We start from the raw sequence: 25,037 nt of genomic DNA, 5'->3' as shown, positions 1-25,037 counted from the left end.
TGAAGGTTTGAGTATGTTTCTGTTGGATATGAAAACTCAAAAGATCTACAGTTCATTGGTATGGTCACTGTAATACAAAGGTTCTCTTTCTGTGGTTAGCAGAGACTAGTATTTGGACTTTTTCTGGCAGTATTATAGGGACATGGTTTAGACCTTGCCTTTAGCCTTTACTTGGTTCAAATTATTCAGTTTTTTTTTCTAATTTAGTACGTCAGTGAATCAAAATTTATTTTAGAAGCACAAGACCATGAACACAATAGAATGTAATTTCCCAAACAAAATTGCAAAGGTTTAGATGAAAGGTGAATGTACATTAGTGTAAAAAGAGGAGGATTTGAAAATATTGTTGTTAATTAATCATGGAACTAGGGATGTGTACGCCCCTAATAAAAAGTAGTAGATACTGGAATGTGTAGATACAGTGTTCCCTCGTTTATTGCAGGGGTTACGTTCCAAAATCAGCAACAGGCAAAATCTGTGAAGTAGAAAGCTTAATTTTTTTACAATTATTATATATATTTTAAGGATGTAAAACTCTCCACACACTTCATGCACTTTTCTCACACAGGCATTAACATTTTCTCACATTTGTCTCTTGTTTAAACATCTCAAAGTTCAAACCTTCGTAGATTAAAAAAAAAATAAGCACAGCATTGTAGCCAACAACAAGCAAACCAAATACTATACTGTACTGTAAATAAAAATGACAGCATTTAGAAATACTGTAACAAATTTAATTTTAATGATCAACTTATGAGGTTGGAAACATAAGAAATTATTAATATTGATTCACGCATATTTCACAGTTCCTCTGGCTGTGCGTCTTCTTCCTGGCACCCCTCTGCTGTAGTGTCTTGTAATGTTCTTTTTCCTGCAGTTACTGATCCACAAAGCTAAAGCAGACTCCATCCTTATGATGGTCTTGTGCAGGTACAACCCTTTTTGCATCCTTGCTAAAACCTATTGCTGCTGTCGTCCTTATGTTATTTTCCTCCTTCTTTATGTGACAACCCTACAGCCGCTTAAGCTTCTACCTTCCCTCAGCATGTCGAGAATTCCAACTTTTTCTTTGATGGTTAGCATCTTCCTCGGCCTTTTGGGCACAAGTGCTGGTGCCTTTGTCGATGCAGAACATTTCATCGACATTGTGGGTTTTGTTGAGGAGAACATTTGCAAACATACAGCACTTCAGAGTCACACTGCTAGCATCAAACATTTATATAAATTTGGCTGAATGCATTCTGTACAGTACAGAAGACATGACACGTCCCTTTTGGTGCTTTCACACCATATATTGTTTTGCCCAACCAGCTGCCAAAATATGGAAAAAAATATATGCATAAAGCTTAATCTGAACACTTGAATCCAAAGATTGTATTGAAAAATTTGACTGCACTCCTCTCTTATCCATACAAGTCACAAAATATAACTAATCAATCATAATAACTGCTTTCCTTGGTAGTGTGACAAATAACTCTATTCCAAGTCAACCCTCAACCTGTCAAGTGCCCATTTAAAAAGGACCACTGTTGTTTGGCTATTTCCCACTGCTGGGGCGAACAGGCTCTAGTACCAGATGGAAGTTCTTGAAAAGCTCAATGAAACTGGCATGGCCTAGTTTCTTGTCTGGCCTAAAATACACTCACAAGAATTGGTCCAGACATTGTAGATACTTAGACATTGCCACAGGTCTGGAAAAACAAAATATCAAATTATTGAGTTGTGAGGCTTTTGTAGAAGTCTTTAGAGGCCAAACAAAACTGATTCATTGATATTATGTAATGTTGTAAACAAAATCTTCACATAATCTAAAAACTAGGGCAGCTCCTTTGATATTTAAATTTTGAATTGCTTCTACTATTTGTCAGATTCTCAGTTCGGTGAATCTTGCAATCCTTGAGGTTTGACTGAAGTAGTAATCAATAGTGGAATATACATTTTTCCTTAACAATATATTGAAAAAATAAAATTCTTAAAGTAAGTGATTGCCACTTCATAGATCTGACCAGTAACTTGGTCTGGTAGCATAATGTTCTTGTCTCCGTGGAGCGGGATAAAGTTAATACTACGGAAAATTCTAGCCAAAGCAACAACACCTCCATGGAGACTGGCAGGTGGTGTACCCTCCACCAGAAAATTTACACAGTGTACATTTAAGACAGAAGTACCTGAATTTAAACTGCTCCACCAGAGGAAAAAAAAAAAATATAATAATGTAGTACGCCTTTGAGGATTTTTAGAGTCAAATATTAAAGATGATAACAATATATCACCCACAATTTTTTAATTACATCCATATATTTCCAGAAACACTTTTACACTATTTTCTTACACATTGGTTTTGCCAATTTAACAAATGTAACTTTTTATCTTTTTTTTTTTTTTTGTCTGTGCAGTGTGAGGAGAACACGAGTTTGGCCGACTGTTCGCGGTACCTGAAGATGCCCTTCTCCAAGGCCAACCTGCCGTCCAACAACCAGACCTTAAAAGGGACCAAGGAGTCATTCTGGATCACCAGTTTCCTCTGCTCCACCAAACTCACACAAAACGGTAAAATATTAGAGTATTCACTGTATTCATTGTTACATTTTGGGAAGTGTGGTTATGGTGATTTTACATAAGCTTGAACAAATATATTGAGTATGATCTCTATTGAATGGGGAATTGTATGTGTTAAATTGGCAGCAAAGTGAAGATTTTTGGTTTTCAAATTCAAAGTGCTTTACGTCAAGGAACCACTCACCCATTCACACACATTCATAGACCAGTGTATGCAAACACTGGAGGCGAAGTGAGTTAGTGTCTTGCCCATAGACACAACGACAGCATTGATTTCTGTAGAATTGTACAGCCAACTTGTGGGTTAGTGGATCTGACCGCTCAGCCAGTGATGTTTACGTTGAAAGCGATTTAAACTGCCAATCTTCAGATCACTCACTCTACTAACTGAGCTATTGTCGCCCAATTATTTCTGATATTGACGTGACCCAAGACTTTGTTATATTACAACAAAAGATTATTTAATACGAGATTATATAATATTATTTAATACATTCAATAAATAAGGTGAGGGTTTTTTTGTTTTACTTGTTTTTCACATGGATTTAATTTCTTTTGCAGATTAAAAAAAAACTTTGAGAGTTTTGGAGATTAACAAAGATGGCCAACCAAGAAACATGCTCCAGGTGAGAATATCGGTCAGTTATCAAGTTTTTAGTTGCTGAAGGGTGCAAACCTGTTGAAATTCATAGGAGAATATCGACTGTGTATGGTTCGATCACCTCAGGAGACTTCACTTCTGTAGGCCTCCCAGGCCTGCCTTCATCCTCAACACTGCTCCATCCTTCTTTAAACAATTTAGCCCACTTGTAGACATTTTTTTGGCTGAAACATGTGGCACCATACACAGTTGACATTCTCCTATGAATATGGGTTTGTGCCCTTCAGCAACCAAAAACTTGATAACTGACCACTGTTCAATCCTGGAGCATGCTTCTTGGTCGACCATCTTTGTTAATCGCCAAAACTCTCTAAGTTTTTTTTTTTTTTTTTTTTTAAATCTGCAAAAGAAATTAAATCCATGTGAAAAACAAGTAAAAAAAAAAAAAAAAAATGTGTATTAAAAGTCCTTATCCCGAAAAATTCACCTTATTTATTGAATGACCCTCGTATTATTCATGCATTTGAAAAATTTTCAATTTACCTGCCCCAAACTATATTAAATAGTATTGGCCTATAGAATGTTGTGTTGCCATCGGAAACCCAGTAGCAGCAGAATTTCCATTGTTTTGTAACTATCGAATATTCATGAACACCAAATTAGCTTAAATTGTGCAGAGGCCAAGAGAAAAGCAGCGTAATTTTCCACTAGCAACATTGTACAGCTCATGTTTATATGAAAAAATATTATAAACGGGAATAACCTAAACATCTCAAGTATTTGTTATTGTAATAGTGCAAATTGTCATAATAAATCTATATATATCATATTTGTTCAAAAATATCGAGCTGAATTTGAAGGCACAGTAAAAGTTTGTCTCTGTTCTAATGTTTTATTCATAAGGGAACTATGCCTCAGAGAGATTACTTTTTATCGCCTTTATTTCCTGTCACACTTGAAAATGTCATCATTGCTGAGGTTTTGGGGCTGTATTCAAACTCATTGTGCTTTATCTCTTTGTGTAGACATGTAGACATGTTGGGTGCGCTTGGGTACACTGATCTGGATAGTGACAATAGACTGTAGTTTTTCTATTAAAGTCAATTCAATGTGTTTTGGCCCAATGACACAACAACAGTTTGGCTTTGTTCCTGGTTGATCCAATTTATTCCCGATGTAGTGTTGATTTCAGTCATAATTTAGTCCCAACTCTTAGGTATTGCCAGAGCAGTACCTTAATAGTCCAAGGAAGAGACTCACAACAGGTGGATTGGCAATAAAAATGCACCACAACAAAAACAACATGTTTTGTTTCTTTCACACATGTTGAACATACAAACCCATTATTTAGGTTGAGTACTTTTATCAAACAGAAAGCGCTCTGTTCCACCTTGTGATGTCATGTAGTAATACAGGAATGTGTTTTTAAACTCCATACACCTTCTCTAGAATCATTTGGATAACTTCAGCTCTGGAATTGCCAATCTTTACTGAACTAAAAGTAAAATGTAGCTGATAACTTGAAAACTGCCCCTTTCAGACATAACAGAGCATTTTGAGCTTTGGAAATTTAGGCAGACTAGTAATAAAAGGATACTCAAACGTGAGAATACAAATCCAGGTATGTTTTTGAGGAGGTAACAGCATTATAACATGGCTTAAAGTTCACAAGAGTTCATTTAGTGCAATATAGCACCTTTAAAATGCAATTAAAGCAGTTAACAAAACAGATCCAAATGTGTTATGCAACTGCTTATCCTTCAAGTAATTACGATGATACACTTTAAAAAAAAGAAGTTCAAACATTATAACTTGTTCGAGACCAGCATAACATTGCACAAGGTTTATCTTCATTCCTGTTTCTTTTGTTCATGACAGTTATGTCACAAATGCGCCAAATGTATGCAGTGTGCCTACTTGTATAATAAATGCCATGAACAAATAAAAATACATAAATAAACATTCAGGGAGTTCTGTCCCGAGTTCATATTTTTAATGTGTTGAAAAGAATTGACAAAAACACTGAAATATGAACTGACAAACTTCAGAACGTGTTTGTACAGACCTTAAATACAGGGCTAGCAGCTCTTATGCCAAATAAAATATTTAGTTGTTTAGTTATGGTACTTCAAATATTCCTGTCTCTGTGATTTACTAATTGCGTCCATTCAAATTGCTAGTTTGATTTGATTGTGGTTAATCTTGCAGCCCTACACCACTCACACACAAGTGTTTGTAATCTGAAGCCTGGTGTGCTCTATTTTTCTTCTCCTAAATGCTATCCCTCACTCTGTTTCTCTCCAGGGGACATGTTGGACTTGTTGAAGTGGCGTGCCCACCCTGAACGCATCAACGACAGCCTGTCAAAGCTCAAGGAGATCGATGGCTCCGAGATTGTCAAAGTAGGTCCATTCTTATCAGATTTTGGCTCAAAATTGCCTCTGCTCCTCTGCTGTTGAAATATTGATCGTTCCTTATTTGATTTTGGTTCATCATGTTTTTGGATTATTTTTTTTTTCATATAAAGTTACACATAAAAGGTCACTGTGCTGTCTTGTAACTGTTGTATTCTTTCTGTCTTTTTCTCAGTTCCTTCAGGACACGCTGGACACTCTGTTTGGGATTCTAGATGAAAGCAGCCAAAGATATGGACTCAAGGTTTTCGATTCACTGGTGAGTGCAGTTTACTGAAGATTTGAAATTTACTTCTATTTTTATCTGCAAGAAGGGATTAGGTTTCATTATTAAGGCTAGCATTCTTTTGCTACCTGTATAATAATTGTTAATGATAAGTAAAACTATCCTTGTAATTTGTATTATTCACCTCCAAATTAGATTGCAGTGATTTGTTTGTTATTTTGTTTGATGTGTTGTTTTATGTTTTTTTTATTTATTTATTTTATTTAGTACATATAACAACAAAAAAGGAACATTACAACTATACAAAACAAGGGATTGGAATTGTGTGCTTATAAAGTGAACTAAGAGTGAGACAGTGTTTGAAATGATACAAAATAAGGGATTACGTAGTTGTGACATAAAGACATACAAATACGAGAGGTACCAACATACTTATTTGAAAGCTGAATACTTTCAAATAAGTATTCAACTCAGTGAATGGTTTGAACTGTTTCAGGCACATTATAGTTTGAAAGAAGACTGACATACAAACCACTTAAGTAATACAAGAATGTTATCCCATCCTAAACATTTCAGAACACATTACTACCGTACATATAGACAGGGTGTTGTGTTGTTCGCAGAGCACATTCTATTACCAAATAACTGCTGCTAAACTGATTTGTGATTGAATAATTTGGATACTTCAAACAGTACTTCAAATGTGATTACAATTAAATATGCAGCACTGGTCTGCCATTTCCAATATATACAAACGATAAATATCCCACAAATTTTTATCACAGTAATTAAACGTCCTATTTTACACAAACTTGACCTTTGTGAGCTTCAATCCATGTTAGAATGTTGTTACCTCTTCAAAAAACACACCTGGAGTTGTGTTTTGTTTCATTCACACATGCTTGAGTAACCATTTATTATTAGTCTGTCTACATTTCCAAACCTCAAAATGCTTTTTTCCACCTTGTGATGCCATCAAGCAGTAGTGTTCAAGTTAACAAGCTACTTTTTACCTTTTGTTCAGAAGAGATTGGGAAATCCAGGGCTGAAATCATCCAAATGAATGAAGGTGTATGGAGTTTAAAAACACAGAGGAGCACTTCCTGTATTGCCACTTGACATCACAAGGTGTTTTGTGTTTGAGAGAAGAATATGCAGGGTTTGTGTGTTAAACCTATGTGAATGAAACAAAACACAAGTCTGGGCATGTTATTGATGAGGAAACAACATTGTAAACTTAGATCAGAAAAGAGCGTCATATGGGCCCTTTAACATTCAAAGCAAATCAGAAAAGTTATGTACCGCACCTTTAAATGCATACATACTTTACTAGATTTTATCACGGAAATTAAGATTCATACTCCACATAATATTGCCATAGACCTATCTAGTACGTAAACAGACAACTCGCTAAGACGAAGTTTTGGCTGTGGAGTACTCTCTGGTCTGGTGCAATAATGCTTCAGTACTCTGTGAACCAATCTCCCTCAGTCACACCATGCTGCACTGATGGACTGCAGATAGATCGATTGGTTAACCGTCTCTCCTTTCCTTCTACACACTGACACAAGAACACACTTTTTCCCTCCTGTGGCATTATCGGTGATGAAAAGGTCCGTAGAGACAGGAGAGCTATACCCTTTTCTATTTGTGAGTTAAAATCAATCAAATAAGCCTGACTCGTGGATATTTTATCTCCTGTGGTTTGGTAGATAATGCAGAATTTACAGCAATCTCCACACAGAGGAAACCACACAGTAATGGATTTAGAAAGCCAACGTCTTAGGTTGTGTAACATAATGGTTTTGGTCTTATGTAATATGCCTACACCTGATTTATCATATAACCAACACGTAACTGGTGAATATTTTAAGATTAAGAAATAAAATTGAAACTTTTTACTCCAAAATCTAATTTTATGCATTACATCCAAAACCATGGTTTCTGTATATAAAGATGTATTGTGTAATTTTTCTGGTGTATGGTATGTGACCTGCTTTCTGGATATTGTTGCTTTGTCAAAAAATGTTCCACAGCCAGGCATTAAACTTTGACAAACATCTGCGGAGAGGTTACTTCACTCACAGTACGAATACTAGATATTTTTGAGCCATAAAAACACCTGTAATGATATAAATGGTAGATACATTGCTTTATATCATCCTATGGAACGTAACAAAACAATAACATCTCCACAAAGACAGGAAGGAGTCTTATCCTCCACCAGAAAAGTTAAAAGTGCGCCTTTAAGTTTTCTAATCCTTCTTTATTTGTACTTGTTTGGAAAAGCCTAAATCTAATGCAAAAATCCCATTTTTTTTTTCTTCCAAGGTTCACATAATCAACCTCCTTCAAGACAGCAAATTCCAACATTTTAAACCAGTCATGGACACCTACATTGAGAGCCACTTTGCCGGAGCTTTGTCATACAGGTAATTTTTTTATTTAGAATTATTTTATATATATATATATATATATATTTTTTTTTTAATTTATTTAGCTTTTTGAAAACTATGAACCCCAAAGTTAGCATATCCCAGTGATAGAATGTTATTGGGCACACATATACATGCATATAGAATCTTACAGGTTACTACAAAAAGACATTTCTGACAAAAAAAAAACAAACAAACTGATTGATTGGACTGAACTACTGACATTTTAATCCCAATTTCTCAAGAAAAAGCTACTTGACATTATATATATATATATATATATATATATATATATATATATATATATATATATATATATATATATATATATATATATATATATATATATATATATATATATATATATATATATATATATATATATATATATATATATATATATATAATGTCAAGTAGCTTTTTCTTGAGAAATAGTGTGATCACCTATACCATTCCAAACAAATTAAACAACTCAAACTGACCCTCCCTAAATGTCTCAACAGCTGTAACTTTTGAGCACAGTGCTGTGAGTGTGTTCGCTTTAGTATTAATGTAATGACTTTAGTGTCCCCTGGTGGATGTGTCGAGAATTGCACTGTGTCTTCTTCATTCTCCTTCACTGGTTCTTCTTTGATCCCTCCCATGCAGACTCACATATTCACGACCTGCTGTTCTCACCTGCTGCCTCCTTCACACTCGCTGTACCTGCTATGAGACCCATGCTGATATCATGTTGTTATCTTACACACACATGCATAAAGCACTCAATGTATTAAAGAAATTAAAGAAATTAAAGTTGGATTATTTAGTGTTGAGGATGGCACGGGCATACAGGTTAGGTTTTATTGCTTTGCAGGGACATTGACTTACATTCATTCCCTGTAGACTAAACTTAAGCAGTGCTGGAATGTAACAAAGTAAAAGTATAAAGTAAAGTACTACACTTAAGTACAAAGTACTTCACTACATTTGAGAGCAGGTATCTGTACTTTCTACTCTAGTACATTTTTGAACAGGACTGAAAAGTATTTTTTTTATGATTGTTTGAGAGCTGCTGAAAAGCCTGTGAGTTTTATTTTTTAACATGTCCATGAAAAATTCAGCACGAATCTATCAAAATCACTACTTTTGAAGCCTTGTAAGACTTCAAAATATGCCCAAAATAATGTTACTTAAAGTAAAGTTAAAGTACTTTAATCCTTTAATTAAGTAGATTTTTTCATGTGATACTTTTACTTTTAGTTGAGTATTATTTTGCTTCAGTATTCATACGTTTTAATAACAAAATTGAGTACTTCCTACAGCACTAACCTTAACCGTAGTTGGTACTTGGCTAACCTTTACACAACCCATAGCACCACTTATGCCGAAGGTCCACTGACAGTTGAAAAAAAAAAAAAATTGTGTCTAAATATTTTTCTTTTATTTTGTCAGAGCATTTTGAACTAAGCTTCCGACATTAATATGAGCAAATGCAGCACCTAGGAACGAACCCTCATTGTACAGTGGTACTTTGAGTCACATGGGTTAAATTCAGAAACCCAGTGGTGTCACATCGACATTTTAATACCAGAGATGCCCCAAGCCTAAATGCCATAAAAGGAATAATAAGCCGTTTTCAAACACAGGGAGCAGTATATGACCTGACTAGAGAAGAAAGAAAAGGTGTTTGTGAATAAGCTTCAGACAATAAATCAAATAAGATCAAATAAGAGCCATAAGCCCGGAACTGCTTTCAAATGTTATGCAAAGTGTGTTGAATCGAGCTATTCAGTGTGAATTCAGTGTAACCATATATATTGCCAAAAATCTTGGAAGGTTCAGTTTACCTGCTGCTAAAATTTGGTGAGTATAACTTAAGAGTTATAGGAGCTATTGAAGATTTAAAAGTGTCAGTATCTTTGCACAAACCCTAACCTTAACATATAATAATCAATACTTTTAACTATGTTGCTGATCTAATGTTGAAGGATATATTATCTCATGAAGGCCTGATTTACAGAGCAAATGATGTTTAATTATACGTACAGATTTCATCAGTAAAATTGTCGAGGCATATATATATATATATTTCTTTTTTTTGTACCATTTGTATGCAAAAAACAGTGTCCTTCATGACCTCCATTCCTTTTCATATCTCATTTTGAAAGCTATTAGTGAAGTTGAATAAATTAACAATGATAGTAGTTTCTACAAGGCAACAGAAGTAAAGATTTAACAGTGAATGTAGGCCTGTCACAAAATATTGTCTGTGGTTCAATATTTATCACACATGCTTTAGTTAATTTGTGGCAAACTTTTTTATGACCATCCACATTTGAACTGTGGAGGACTGTGAAGACTTAAAGGTGCACTATGTAACTCCCCCACCTGTGTGTCTCCATGGAGATGTTACTGCTTTGCCTGGACAGTTCCACCTGGCATTGGGTGTATGGGGGGGAAAAGAATCATATTTTTTTTCCCCCGGTATTGATCAATCTTGATTTTTCTCGAGTCTTCCATCTCAGTGAGACTGGTGGAATTCAGGTATTCAGGTATAAAGAGCTGGCTGTCAGGATCACTGCATAATAATGGATGGATATTGCACCAATAATTCCGAAGAAATCCACATTTAAAATGTGGAATGCACTTTTACAATATTAAGATTAATTGCATGCATGCGTTACCACTATTGGTGAAACACTTGGCAGAAAGACATGCGACATCTGTGCACTAAATTAGGTCTTAAATTTCACTTATAAATTGTGAGAAAATAGTTGTTTACTTTTTGTAACTGATGTGAATGATAATACATAATAACCATATAGCTTTCCTCTACACAGGTGAGCAGTGATTCCTCTTCAGCTCCACATGCTTTGACCAAAGTCTTGACCGCGATCTGTCTATGTTTCCATTTTTGCCACAGCCCTAGTATGGCATTAAACATTTATCAATAGGTATTTAATGCCATACTGTGGAACAAAACAATAAATAAATTGTCTCGTCCTGGACATATTCCAGAATATTGCCTTAGTTGGTTGGTTGCCCTAGTGACATGATGTTGTGTTCTCATTGAAAATAACATTTAAACTTAAATATTTAGTTTTATGTAAGGATTAAACATGAGGAGCAGTATGTTACACAGTTTTAACACACTGGCAGGGAGTCTATAACACCACGACACCCAGCGGAGCATTAAAACTGAGTAAGACACCGCTCCAAGTTGTTTAATCCGCTTACACCATGGTCCCACAAACTGAAAATAGTTCACATTTAAATCTGACCACCTTTTGGCTGTCCATGGATGTTCAAGGCATTAGTTAGGCTATGATGCATCAAAACTGCTGTGTATATTTCATGGTGTAACTTGTTGCTATAAAAATATTATTTTTGAACATAAAAAATCCCAACAACTCTATTGTATAAAAGATAGTCTACAGATACAGGCTGTTGAAACAAAATCTAAAATAAGAGGGAAAGTTGGGGAAACATGACTTGGTGGACCTCTAAGTACATTGATTTTAATGGGAGAATGCTCAGGTCTCCTCTCCTGACAATGATGCACAAATCGGAGGACAAGATCAAGAAGTGCCAGACCTTAGCTGCTGACACTTGGGACCAAGTGCCAGACTGATGTGGTGAAACTTCAAGTCAAGAGGACCAGATCTCAAAATTCGAGGCTGATAGAGAATGCTACCTAGCAGATCAGTAGGAGATGGAGAGGGTCATATCAGAAGCCCAAACCAAAGAAAAGCTAAGACTCTAGGATGAAATTACTTATCTTCATGTTTATTTAGTGTAATAAACACAATTGAGTAACAGCCATTTCCTTTCCTGAACTCTCAGCTGGGGATGGACCGTCAAAAAATAAAAATGCTAAGGAAATCCTCCATGGATCTAGAGTAATGCAACATGTCCATAGAGATACTGTTCCAATATTTGTATTTGAGCACTTCAAATGTGCGTCCACGATGAGCAGCTGAAGCATGCAGTTTTTAGAGACCCACGTATGGGTTGGACAGACTGATATTTTGTTTTTGTCGATTTGGTGCCTAGAACATACACACAAGCTTTGTTTTAACACTTCAATGCAAAGAGATAACTGCACTAAATGTGATACCCAGATCTGTTATAGGTCTGTGATAAAAAAGGGCTTGGGCAAGTTTGTAGTAAATTTAAATTACATAATTTGTGGAAAAATCTAAATCACCCTTTTATGTTGGCCCAAAAGAGCCCTCGGTTGCTCTGGATTCTAAACAAATGGTATCAGCATCAGCCATGAAAAAACCCATATCGGTCAATCTTTACTAGGTCATGTGTTTTTTTTTACCACTGACGGCCCACTGTGGTACCTGGTATTCTCTGGTATTCTCCAGGTACTAACCAAGCCTGAGCTTGTTTAGCTTCTGTGATCTGATAAGATCAGGCAGTGACAAGCCGGAATGGCCATGTTTACTAGTACTTCTTTGTATACATAGTAGTTTTTGCAAGAAATTCTAATATAGAACTGCTAGCTCCTGCTGTCTTCAGTCAACCAAGAATTGATTTGACGAGAAGATTTCAGTTTGGTTCATTTTGAGCTCATGTAATTGAATGAAACCTAGTGCACTGCCTTCTATGTGTGAGTCTGTTGGTGCGCAGGCCGGTCAGTGGCTGGAGATGAATGTTAAATGACTGCGTTCTGTCCCCAGAGACCTGATCAAAGTGCTCAAGTGGTTCGTGGACCGCATCGTTGACGCAGAGCACCAAGATCACATCCAGCAGGTGCTCAAGGTGAGACCATGCACCAAACTACACACAAGCCACACACAAACTACAAACAAACTCACATATAAAACAAGCAGAGATTATATTATTATGTATAAACAAAACACAAGCTTTATGTTTAGGTGACTATACACACTAAGTCCAGTGTTTTCGGTACATTTTTATAATTTAAACATTTTGAAATCCAAAATTTTAAAATTACAATTCCGAAACAAGCTTTATACATGAAGTCTTTACAATGTGTGTTAACTTAAGCAACAAACCCAATTGAACTGACGGTTCTGTATTTTAAAACAAAGCCATAAAAATGTAACATCCCTGTATCATGCAGCACAGCTAATGTATACCCATATAATATGTTAATACATTCAACATATAGTCTTACATAAACACACCATGCATAGTTAATGCTTTGGTTTATTCAGTCTTGGTATACACACTGTATGATGCTGTCAAAAGAGCAGCTTCACCTCTGTGTATTCTCATCTATCATTCAATATACATTTGGCAACACTGTAAATAATACTTTGTTGTGCAGTTAATAATAAATGAGTAATGCACCACAGATGTGCATGCAGTTTATTCATGTAGGGATCCAGGGACTGAAGCTTAGAGTGGTTGTCAAAACACAGCATTTGTCTTGAGCTGGGGTTTAAGAGATGCCTTGAAACTGCTTATACTCTTTTTTATCAAATGTGTTAAGATTCTTGTTACGGCCCTAGGCCTTCAGCTCCTATATGCCCATGTGTTGTCTCGGCTATCTCTCCAAGACCTCTTCAGGTGGTGCTCCTCCAGCTGGCTGTTGATTGACAGCAGGGCCTGCGTCTGATTGGGGCATCAATTACGAGCCTGGCCAATCAAGATCTTCCACCTCTGGCAGTACCCCTTTACAAGGACCCCTGCCACTCCTGGCTGCTTGGTTCTGGCTGGAACAGCATGCCACTTTTGTACCTAGTGATTCTTTACTTTTGGACTTGGAAATTGTGATCCTCCTAGTTTTTTTTTTTTTTCCCCCAATTTGTTACGACCCAGCTCGGCTAGGGAAAAGGGGAAGTAACAAAACAAGATGGAAAATTGTCAAGTTATAATTTATTTAAAAGGAATGTTATGGTAAAAACTAACAAAATAGGCTCTAAACAGAGTAGATCAATGTGTAACTAAACACAGCTAACAAACAAACTACCAAAAGTTACAACTGCACAAAATAAACAGGTCTCAGAATTAACCAAAGAGGGGGGGAAAAAAACAACCTAGGAGGATCACAATTTCCAAGTCCAAAAGTAAAGAATCACTAGGTACAAAAGTGGCATGCTGTTCCAGCCAGAACCAAGCAGCCAGGAGTGGCAGGGGGCGGTCAATCTTGATTGGCCAGGCTCGTAATTGATGCTCCAATCAGATGCAGGCCTTGCTGTCGATCAACAGCCAGCTGCAGGAGCACCACCTGAAGAGGTTTTGGAGAGATAGCCGAGACAACACATGGGCATATAGGAGCTGAAGGCCTAGGGCTGTAACAATTCTCACATTTGTTTATATTTAACTGAGCAGCCAAACATAATCGTTTATTGCCTAATTTATCCATTTCACTAAAGCATGGGATGAAGTATTATAGATATGGGTTATAGGTATGATTGTCAGATTATCAAATTTTAATGTTACCATTGGCTCTGTGCACAACAGCACCCAGAAATCTCACTATTAGCATCACTACTTCATGTCAAGTTGTATTTCTGTGAGGTTTTTTTTACGCTAAAATTTATAAATATTTAAAGATAGGGCAGTGGACAGGGCACTGCAGGTGGATGTCACTGACAACATGCTAAACACTGCACAAATAAAATGTATACTTCACTGGAGGACACTCTCACGCTGTGTTTAGAAAGTGGGATGTTTGTGTCTCAACGCTAATGATAATACTGAGGCATAGGCCTAATAAATATTAAAACAACGCCACAAACTGAAGTATTCTACATATAAAAAAGTGTATAGTCTTTATTTTAATTAATTACAATTTTATTAGGTTGCTTATTTTACATTTTCTGATTTTAATAAATGTGACTGTTAGCATTCAGACATGCACGCTGCTGAGCCCTGTGCTGTGAGCCTATTTTACAAATGCACACCTTACAAATTATCAACATGACCAAACAAATGTAAAATTCCTTTTTTTTTTTTTCATTAGCGTTGTCAGATATGTTGCATTCCTCTAGTATGTAGCCAGTTTTATGGAATTAAACTTTCTGAATTGGAAATGTTAAGGTAATATGACATAAACAGCCAGTTATATAGATATATAAATCCTGCAATTATTATTATTTTCAGTTTGTGTGGATTTATTGTAACCAAAATTATTATTATTATTATTATTATTATTATTATTATTATTATTATTATTATTATCAACTAACCAAATCATTTTGACACCCCTTTTTGCAAACAGATTTTCAGTCATCAGATCAATTCAAATTACACTGTTCTTTTCACTTTACAAAAGAGAAGAAATTAATGCCAAACTCTGAATCTTATCACTGTCACTGATACAATCTCTCATAGTGTGTGATAAATGAATACATGATGAGTACTGACGGCTCTCCTCCCTTTAGGCTAGTGAGTACATCTTCAAATACATCATCCAGTCGCGACGCCTCTACTCTCTGGCCACTGGGGGGCAGAATGAGGAGGAGTTCCGAGTCTGTATCCATGAGCTGTTCATGTCCATTCGCTTCTTCCTCTCCCAGGAAAACAAAGGCACAAGTCCAGTTGCACAAACTCAGGTAAGGCTCTGTGTGTGGATTTTATAAAAGTTTTCAGACCAAGAGCCAAGAACTGGCAATCTACTCAGCTCCTACTAATGTTAAGGTATACTCTATAGTCCCCATGGGGAAACACATCCTCTGCATTTGACCCGTCCTTCCACTGGAACTACCCGTAAGCACTGGAGAACCAACCACAGTATTAATGCTATTTTCAGATCTATGTTAAAATGCTGTTTCCTCATCACAAACATACCTGGGCTTGTGTGTTGTTTCACTCACACATTCATGTTTAACACAAAGATCATCAAAGTCATGACATCACAAGGTGGAACCAAGTATTTTGAGCTTTGGAGATGTAGACAGACTAATAAACCAGGATTACCCAAACATGTGTGAGTGAAACAAAACACAACTCCAGGTATATTTTTGATGAGGTAACAGCATTCTAACATGGCTTAAAGCTCACAAGAGTCAATCTTGTGTAATATAGGAGCTTTTTAAGGTTAAGGAACAATTTGTTGTCCCCTTAAGGAAATGTGTTTTCTACATTTGACCCATAAGTTCAGTTCTGTTGAGATAAATGTCTAGACTCATCTCCAGATCTTGAGATATACTTGATCAGATTCACCTTAGCTGGAGCATTTTATTTCATGTTTTGGGTTGATGGGGAAACCTGGAGTGTCCACAGGAAGAAACATGCCAAACTCCATGCAAAATCCACACAGATGGGCTCAAGCCTTTCCCCTTATATATGCTATTTGTTAAACTTTTATAGCTGTGATAAAAAATCTTAAACTGTCGAACTATTTGCATATCTTCATGGCGCAGAAGCAATGGAAAATATGCCATTTTAAGTGCTGGCTCATGCACCTTAGTCCAAAAGATTTCAGAAAAAAGCTCCAATGTTACATGAGAAAAAATAGAAGTTTTCCCTCAACTTTCCCAAAAACCTGGTTAGTACCCTTTAAGGACTTGTGCTAATTCAGTTGCGATAGGTGCGAAATTGTCTGTAATTGAATTTTCTGCCGCTTGGGGCTTTTCAGTCAGAACTGGATTTTTTTTTCTTTTTTAGTGTGTTTTTTCCTCACTTAGCTGTGGGAGGTCGGCGCAGGAGAGCGACCTCCTTCACTGATTTTCAACAAGAGCCAAACAAACCAGCTAAAGAGCTTGAGAATTGTCTAATTACACACTACAGCTGTTCTTTTATACAGCCAAGTGTGAGAAGTGGGTATGCCTGAGTTTTCCTAGGTGTTTTGGTCGTATTGTAGCACTCTGGTATAAGGAAAAATGCCAAATTTTATTTTCTGAACACAAGGTCTACTGTAGGCCGCAACCCCACACCAAGACAAGAGCAAAACAACAGCAGTCTCAACTCACTTGAGCCAGTCTCCAAAACAGACCAGTAACTGATGAATAGAAACTTCACATCAACTTGTCGGCATAGCATCTAAGTGTCACATACAAAAGCAGTTACATTAACAACAACACATCACAAAAGGTGTCAACTCTGAAATAAACACAAAATATCAGTTCATTATAATATAAAATACCATACTTACAGTGCAGTGTTTCTTTATGGTGCTGTGTTCAGCATACAACAAAGAACTACAACTTAAATTAAGTAATTTGCTGTGTAAAAATGGTGCAGTATTTCAAATTTTAAACTGTCAGGGAGCATTAACATTTGAGAAAAATCTAGAATACTGAGTACTAAACTCATACAAAAAGTGTCAGTAGTTCGTCCTCTGATTTGGTTGCTCTCAACATAAACATCACTGGGAAAATGTTCAGATCCACTGACGCACAGGCTGGCGGTGCTATCCAAGCTCATATAAATGAATACTGTCATTGTGTTCTAGGGCAAGACACTTAACCTGCCTTGCCCCCAGTGTGTGTGTACACAGGTGTATGAATATGTGTGTGAATGGGTGAGTGGTCCGTTGATGTAAAGCAGTCTGAGTGCCTAGAAGGTAGAAAAGCACTATATAAAAATGTGACCATTTACCATTTTGTTATTTAATCTTTATTAATCTTGATTCATTTGCTACAGTATACAACAATCTAACCTTTATCCATTCTACCCACAATGCAATGCCAGACCAAACCAACTTCACTATAACTGTGTACTTTATATTCCAGCCTGTATTGCCCAATGCTTTTTGTTAATCCACTTAATCCCTTAACATAAATTAATTGGGATTAGACTAAATCAATTCCTAATACAGGAATTGTACACTCTAGTGCTGATCTTGTCTCAAATTGCTCAATTACAAAAAATAATGCTGCAAGATTGCTTTTAGCAGCAGAAAATATCAATATATTGATTTTGTCTTAAATAACCAATTATTTCAACATTGATGGGTCTTACTTGTGGTTAGACTGATCACTATGGTAAAGATTGCTGTTTTTTCCCCCTTTAGGCTGTTTTCCTTCGAACATTCCCTGCTGTTTATGGAGAATTATTGAAGATTTTTACAGTGCGAGAAGTGGCTGGATTCGTCAGGGAGACACTGGCGAGTTTGCCCACTACTGTTCAAGCGGACTGCCCCCTAGAGACCATCAAATTGCAGTGCATCGCCAAGACTGTGGAGAGCCAGCTTTATATCAACCCAGGTAACGGCAGGTGTTACATTTAAGTACACTTTTGGGTTTATACGTTATCACAATGTCAGGCTTACCTCTATGATGTAAGCATGTAATAATACCTCTATGATGCACTTATTTTACCTCTATGATACACTCACCTTTCCTGTATGATACAATGATTTCAAAGGGTGCAAAAATGACTGATTAAAAAATAAACAAATGTACTTGCATTGTAATCTTACTACGCTTTGGGTTAAATTTTGTAGACAATTCATTTTTTGCAATAATTGAGCCACAATCTTATTTATTTATTTATTTATTTATAGCGGACAGTGCATGTTGACCAACAGTAACTGTTTAACATGCCAGAATTAGCCAAAAGGCTAGTTTTCATCTGTTGTCCGTTGCCATGATGTACAGATGGCTCCTTATAAAAACATTTGCAAGCATGGTTAAAAAGTAGAAAAGCATTAAGTCTTAAGAAGTGAATCATAGCGAAGAAAAATAATTAAAACAGACAGGTTATTAAGAACAGCACGCAATTAATAACAATAAAAGATTATGTTAAAAAAGCACAAGAAAATAAACAAAGGGGCAATAAAAGATTTTTTAAAGCAGAATTACAGAGAAGCACATGCAAAGGACAAACACTAGATGGCAGCAGCAGAAGTTTGGTGTTGATAGGTCTGATTTGTTAAAAGCCAACGTTTAAATTGAGACTTAAAGGAGCTGTATGTGGAGCTCTCCCTGATAATTGTAGGGATGCTGTTCCACCCTTTAGAAGCTCTAACAGAATAGGCTGATTGACCAAATGCTGTCTTTCTGAATGGGATCAGACAGTCTCCTCTTGAGGCTCCTCTAGTGATGCGGTTTGAGGTTGATCTTAGGCCAACAAAGTCATTGAGCGGTAGAGGGGCGAGTCCATGTAAGATTTCATAAACAAAGCAGGCATCTGTGAATCTAATCAGATTCTCCCAACTTAAAATATTATATTTAGATAAGATGCTGCAGTGATGGAAGTGGCGTGTTTTTTTGTCTAGAACTTTGAGTGTCTGTTTATACAGTAATTGTAGTGCTCTGAGTGTGGTATGGTTGGCCTGGGACAAGCTCGTCAGGCAGTAAGTCAGGTGGGAGAAAATCATGGAGTGCATGTAAATATTGGCTGCTTGGGTGGACATAGAATTTCGGATGAATCTGAAATTTGATCAATTGAATTTGACCCTTTTGATGGTTTGTTTAACATGTGACTTAAAATTAATATGTGAATCAATTACGATGTCAAGGTACTTCTTCAACCAATTGTAGTTTTTCACCAGATACAAATATGTCAGGGTTTGTGGTGGACAGAGAATAAAATAAAAATAAATGTGCATTTACAGGTGTGGTAAAAAGGTAGAAAAGCATTAAGTCTTGAGCAGTGAATCATAGCAAAGACAAGCGAAGTGAATCATAGCAAAGACAATCAGATGAGTACAGTATGTTTAGCACATATCAGATCTATTACCATAATATTGTGATTGAGATTTTAAATATATATATATATATATATATATATATATATATATATATATATATATATATATATATATATATATATATATATATATATATATATATATATATATATATATATATATATGTATATATTGTGGTGTTCATTTTTGTCAATATCACCCACCTCCACTCTCTAACTAACAAAGAGCTAATTACACCCATCTTGGGGGAGGTATAGAACAGCACAGTATGAAATTAACTAAAATAAATAGCTGGGGTTAATGCATGGGCCCTGCTATAATGAATGAGTGTGTAGTTATTGCGCTGCATGTCCATATTACCATGTTCAGGTGTTCCTCCCTGCAGTGCCATAATTTCTACACTCTCTGGCTAAATGCTAGCCCACAGAGCTCCATGTCACTTAATTATTCTTAATAAAAACAAATTATCATGTTGTGTTTAGCGTTTATTTATAAATTCTGTTCCCCAAAGGCTTCAACTAAACAGGAAAACACATCCGTCATCCTGTTCACATTAATACAATACCATACATTACACCAAGGAACCTTTAATTATAGCAACATATTTAAACGCTTCCACCACAGAAATATGTGAGCTTGTTTGCAATACAGGACTGCTTTCATACCTTACTCCTGACAACTGTACAACAACTCACCCTTATGTAGTAGATAATCTTATGTGGAGCTGTGGAGTCAATCCAATTTTAAACAAAAACCCAATAATTTAAAAAGGGCAGTGATGGTAAATGGTCACATTTTTATATACAGCAATTTTCCACCTCAAAGCATCAAGGAACCAGTCACCCATTTACACACACATTCATACACCATTGTATGCAGTCATCGGGGGCAAGGTGCGTTAAGAGTTTTGCCCAAGGACACGATAGCATATATCTGTGGAAGGTGGAAATGCACCGCCAACCTGTGAGTCAGTGGATCTGACCTCTCAACCAATGATGTTTATGACGAGAGCAGGCTACTAACCACCAACAGTTCAAATTATCAGCTTGAGAGGTTTATTATGAACCTTGCATCATTAAAATTACGTTTGAAGCAGATAATTATGTTCTGACTAATATTGTCCAGCCCTAACCTTATGTCAAAGCTTTATTACCTTATCCCATCTCTTGCATTCAGATTGTCATTATTAGTATGTCCAAATAAGTCCTTATATTAATCCCTAAAATCTATCTAACTCTAAATCTAAGATCACTACTTCATTTTTGTTGCAGAGTCGAGGTGCATCTTGTTGCCAGTGGTGCTCCGACTCCTCCATGCACACATGAAGGAGCAGAGGGATCTGGTCATGTGTGCACGGATCCTCACCAGCATGCTGTCTCTAATCAAGAAGGAAGAGAGTGGAACTGCTGTAAGTATGGACATAGCAGATTATAAAGAGTAAATACTTATTTAGAGATTTCCTTGGTGATCCATTTGTTTTGTTATGTCTTAGTTCTAGTGTAGGTCTTATATACAAAAGACGGAGTTTAAATCTGTCAACTGGACAAAACATCATAGGAATGAAGATGTTTCACTGTTTAGTAGACCTAGCCAACAAACAGAAACTGTATTCAAATGGGTGTGTTAGTTTCAGTGTAGTTAGCCCCCCCCCCCCCCCCCCCTCAGATAGATATAAGGCAGTGTCCACCAGCAATCTGACCAGAACTGAAGAAGCAGCTTGGATGCGCGAGATGAGAATCGAATTTTTCTTTTACCAAGTTCAGTTGTAATTTAGTTCTTACATAACCACTGCATCAAACTTTGGACTAAACTGAGACTAATCCTGGTCTTTTTTCTATAATAATACAATAAATGCACTATTATGAATTTTGCTTAGTTACATCCTTAAGAGCAAAACAGTTTTGCTTCAATGTATATCACGGCAAGATGTATTTTATTTCTGGATTATTAAGTCATCTTGTCTTCTTAATTTTTTATCCTAATGTTGTCTGATACAAGCAAAATAATATAAAAATAAGTATACATTTGTCTTGAGCTGTAGTGCCCCTTGGAGCATTCAGACTTGTCCTTGTTTGGTCCTCACTTGAGCCTAATTTAGTCCTTATGAAGATCTGGTTTGATCCTTTTTTGCAATATATGTGTGAGCACACCCATAAATGCTGCTGAATACACTCTTATATATCAGGTTGGTAGATACTTTTGAGAGATATACCATTTTCCATCTTTCATTAAAATAATTAATATAACAAATTGAAATGATGTCATGACTGTGGCTTTAGTCTCATCACATTTCCCTAGCTAATACTTACCAACAGATTGCTTTGTTTTGCCTGTATGGTTAATTAGTCCTGGTAACTGAGACACTGGCGCTGGCACTGGCACTGTTTGGTAATGAGGCCCATCCATTTGCACTGGGCATTGTTAAAGTGCCAGTCACTCCAAACAATGTGTATGTGTATTTCGTTTTTATGTGTGTATGGTGCTAACTGGGGTCTTCCTGGTTGGGTCTAATGGCTGGCATAGGGGTTAGCTTGTGGTAAAAGTGCCCAGTGGGGGATTATAGCACCCACACATAGACTGGCAGTGCCTCTAAAGGGAAGTGACAGCAGTGGCAGCCAATGTGCCAGTCTGAAGCTACTTCTCATTACAGCTGCGTCCAAGATCTGTCCTTCTTGTCTGGGGAGCGAATAGAGAGAGAGACATAGAAAACACCGGTTTATTTTCCTCACTGTCTTATCTTTTCTATTTATATGCAAACAATTGTATCGGCTGCTCCCGCTGAAAAACTGGAAATGTCTCAGAATGTTGTCAGATCTGCTATTGAATTAAAATCTGTCACTTTGATGAATTGTCATGAGCTGAACAGTTTTGGTAAATTCTAATTGGATTTTGGATTTGGATTTTATTGCAAGCTGTAATACAACAAACACAATACAAGCCTTTGTTTATCCCACTAGCCTGGTTAGAGGTAGATGTTTTATATAGCACTTTGCAAAGGCAGAGACAATGAATATGTATATATAGATGATAAACAGTATTGTTGAAACTAATTAATACCACTGACACCATACCGCAATAGCAGATTTAAACCACAAAATATATTCTAAATGTACAATACTGTTAAAAACACACAAGCTGCTATAAATAAATAGCAGAATGAAATACTTTAGAACTTTCAGTTTTTAGTTATATTTTTAATAGGTTACAGAGCCAAAGTTCTACAGCTCAAATCTTAACCAAAAAGATTCCCCAGTAGAGCAAAGAATTTGTGCACACGATAAATATTGATCACCCAGAATTATTGTTCAGTCTGTTATGTATTGAACGATGTAGTCGATATAATAATTATGGTGATAGGACTACCTTTGACTTTGTCCTAGCTTTCAAAAATCATCTGACACTTAGGTACGCACACAGATTTAGAGTAGCATTTTCAGACATATATGGACACAGAAAATATATTTATAATACAATAATGCATTAGTGTTATATGGCGGTTTTGTTGACACACAAAGTCAGTTATTCATTCATTTCATACTTGGTAGTAACTTGGTGGTAAGCCATTGTTACCACTCTGACCGCCAATCACTCCCACACCATTATTATACTAGACAAGACTGGTGGAGTAGTGTCTTGCCTTTTACAATGTTGTCTATAGAAAGAGAATTTACTTATTAACTGAGAAAAATACTTGGGTACTGCAGATTTAATTGCTTATACGTCTTAACTGCACATCCAAAGACATGGCCAAATGAAACCAAAATTGTCAAGTCACCCCTAACTCACTTCTCCTCTGTTATTCTTACAGGAGCCGGTGGTCTCAGAGGAGGTGCAGCTAATTGTGGAGAGCCTTCTGGAAGTTTTAATGAGGACCATTCTGGAAATCAGCAACCGACCTCAGCCCGCCGGCCCCTCCATGAGACTGCAGTTTCAGGATGTCACAGTCAGTCACGTCTTGTCTAGTCTTGTGTTACGGTTTGGGGACTTGACAAAATGTGCTGGAGTAATTATAGATTTAAACTTGACGTGCTGCCATGGTGACTCAAACCTCACAACCATTATTAACATTAATGGGGATAATTAAGATTTATGGGACAATGCAGCGTCAGGGGGGCAGTGATGTGGATATTAACAGGATAATCATCAAGGCTAATGATCCAATCAGAAGTGAGTTGTGCTAATGATGAAGCAGAGATGGGAGCGGGAGGTTAATCATGGTTTTGGATTTGAACAAGGCTTTATATTTGACTCAAAAGGAGCCCATATTACACTGTTTCCTCAAACATATGTGAATGAAACAAAACACAACTCCAGGTATGTTTGGGTGGTGTAATGTTCTAACATGGCTTAAAGCTCACAAGAATCCATTTTGTGTAATATGGGACCTTTAAAGTGCAAATGACAGGTTTGACTCCTCATTTCACTGTTAACATACTTTTTTTTACTATTTAAGATCTGACCTAGTTTTCTCCAGGTAGTCATATTTTTGTTAGTCACATGACAATTGACTCGCCGCCATATTGAATCTGGATGTAAACAAATGTTAACTCCTAATCAAATATGCATAAACTATTCCAATCAGTCAGCTATGGAGCAGGGATTTATTTAACAAAGTATTTCATTGTATAAACGAAGTATGGAATTCAAAAACATCAAGAATGGCTTAATTGCAGCAGGGTTGGCATAGCATTTGGAATTAGCATACAGATAAAATATAATGGACCCCAAAGAATCGCTTAGCATCTGAGACAGGGCTTGTAAGTGTCTGAAACTTTCCACGCTGCACTAAATGTTAAAATTAAATACGTTTTTAGGTCATTTTGTGCTTCCAGTGCTTACATTGATAGCCGTGTCTGCCCATAATTAGTTTTATGAAAAGCCATGAAAAAGCCATTCCATAGATACAGTATAATGGTGACAGCTCCAACACGAGCGCTGAGTGCTAGTTTGCAAGAAAAAATTATTTTCCCTTGCTACTTGGGAAGATGTGACGTAAGAATGGGTAATTAAGCTACATAACCTTCGCCTAGCAACCACAAAGACCTTGAGCGGCACACACTGTTAAACATGATAATTATGATTAGTGAATACAAAGCTCTGACAACACCTTTATTTTATTTTAAGATAAACTGTCAGAAAAATGTACTTCTGTGCCTCACTTAGACCTATTTTTTATGTCACAGTAATGGTTTCAGTCCTACTTCTTTCAGTCCTACTATGATTATATTAGCTCAACAAATTC

At 36.5% G+C, this 25,037-nt stretch overlaps 1 protein-coding gene across 4 annotated transcripts in view; it reads left to right on the top strand.

The window, feature by feature from the left end:
• dock4b (dedicator of cytokinesis 4b) overlaps positions 1-25,037 on the top strand; it is a 207,949-nt gene that overhangs the window by 124,820 nt on the left and 58,092 nt on the right. For all 4 annotated transcript variants that reach the window (XM_055231425.1, XM_055231424.1, XM_055231423.1 and 1 more), the window contains exons 17-25: positions 2,397-2,550; positions 5,465-5,562; positions 5,750-5,833; positions 8,132-8,232; positions 12,906-12,987; positions 15,582-15,752; positions 18,155-18,347; positions 21,067-21,203; positions 23,604-23,738. In XM_055231425.1, coding sequence (XP_055087400.1) covers positions 2,397-2,550; positions 5,465-5,562; positions 5,750-5,833; positions 8,132-8,232; positions 12,906-12,987; positions 15,582-15,752; positions 18,155-18,347; positions 21,067-21,203; positions 23,604-23,738 — 1,155 coding nt within the window. The remainder of the gene's footprint in view (positions 1-2,396; positions 2,551-5,464; positions 5,563-5,749; positions 5,834-8,131; positions 8,233-12,905; positions 12,988-15,581; positions 15,753-18,154; positions 18,348-21,066; positions 21,204-23,603; positions 23,739-25,037) is intronic.

The sequence above is a fragment of the Periophthalmus magnuspinnatus genome, chromosome 23 (assembly GCF_009829125.3).
Source record: "Periophthalmus magnuspinnatus isolate fPerMag1 chromosome 23, fPerMag1.2.pri, whole genome shotgun sequence".
NCBI lineage: Eukaryota > Metazoa > Chordata > Actinopteri > Gobiiformes > Gobiidae > Periophthalmus > Periophthalmus magnuspinnatus.
Note: the sequence above shows the minus strand (reverse complement) of the source record. Positions and strands in the feature narration are given on the sequence as shown.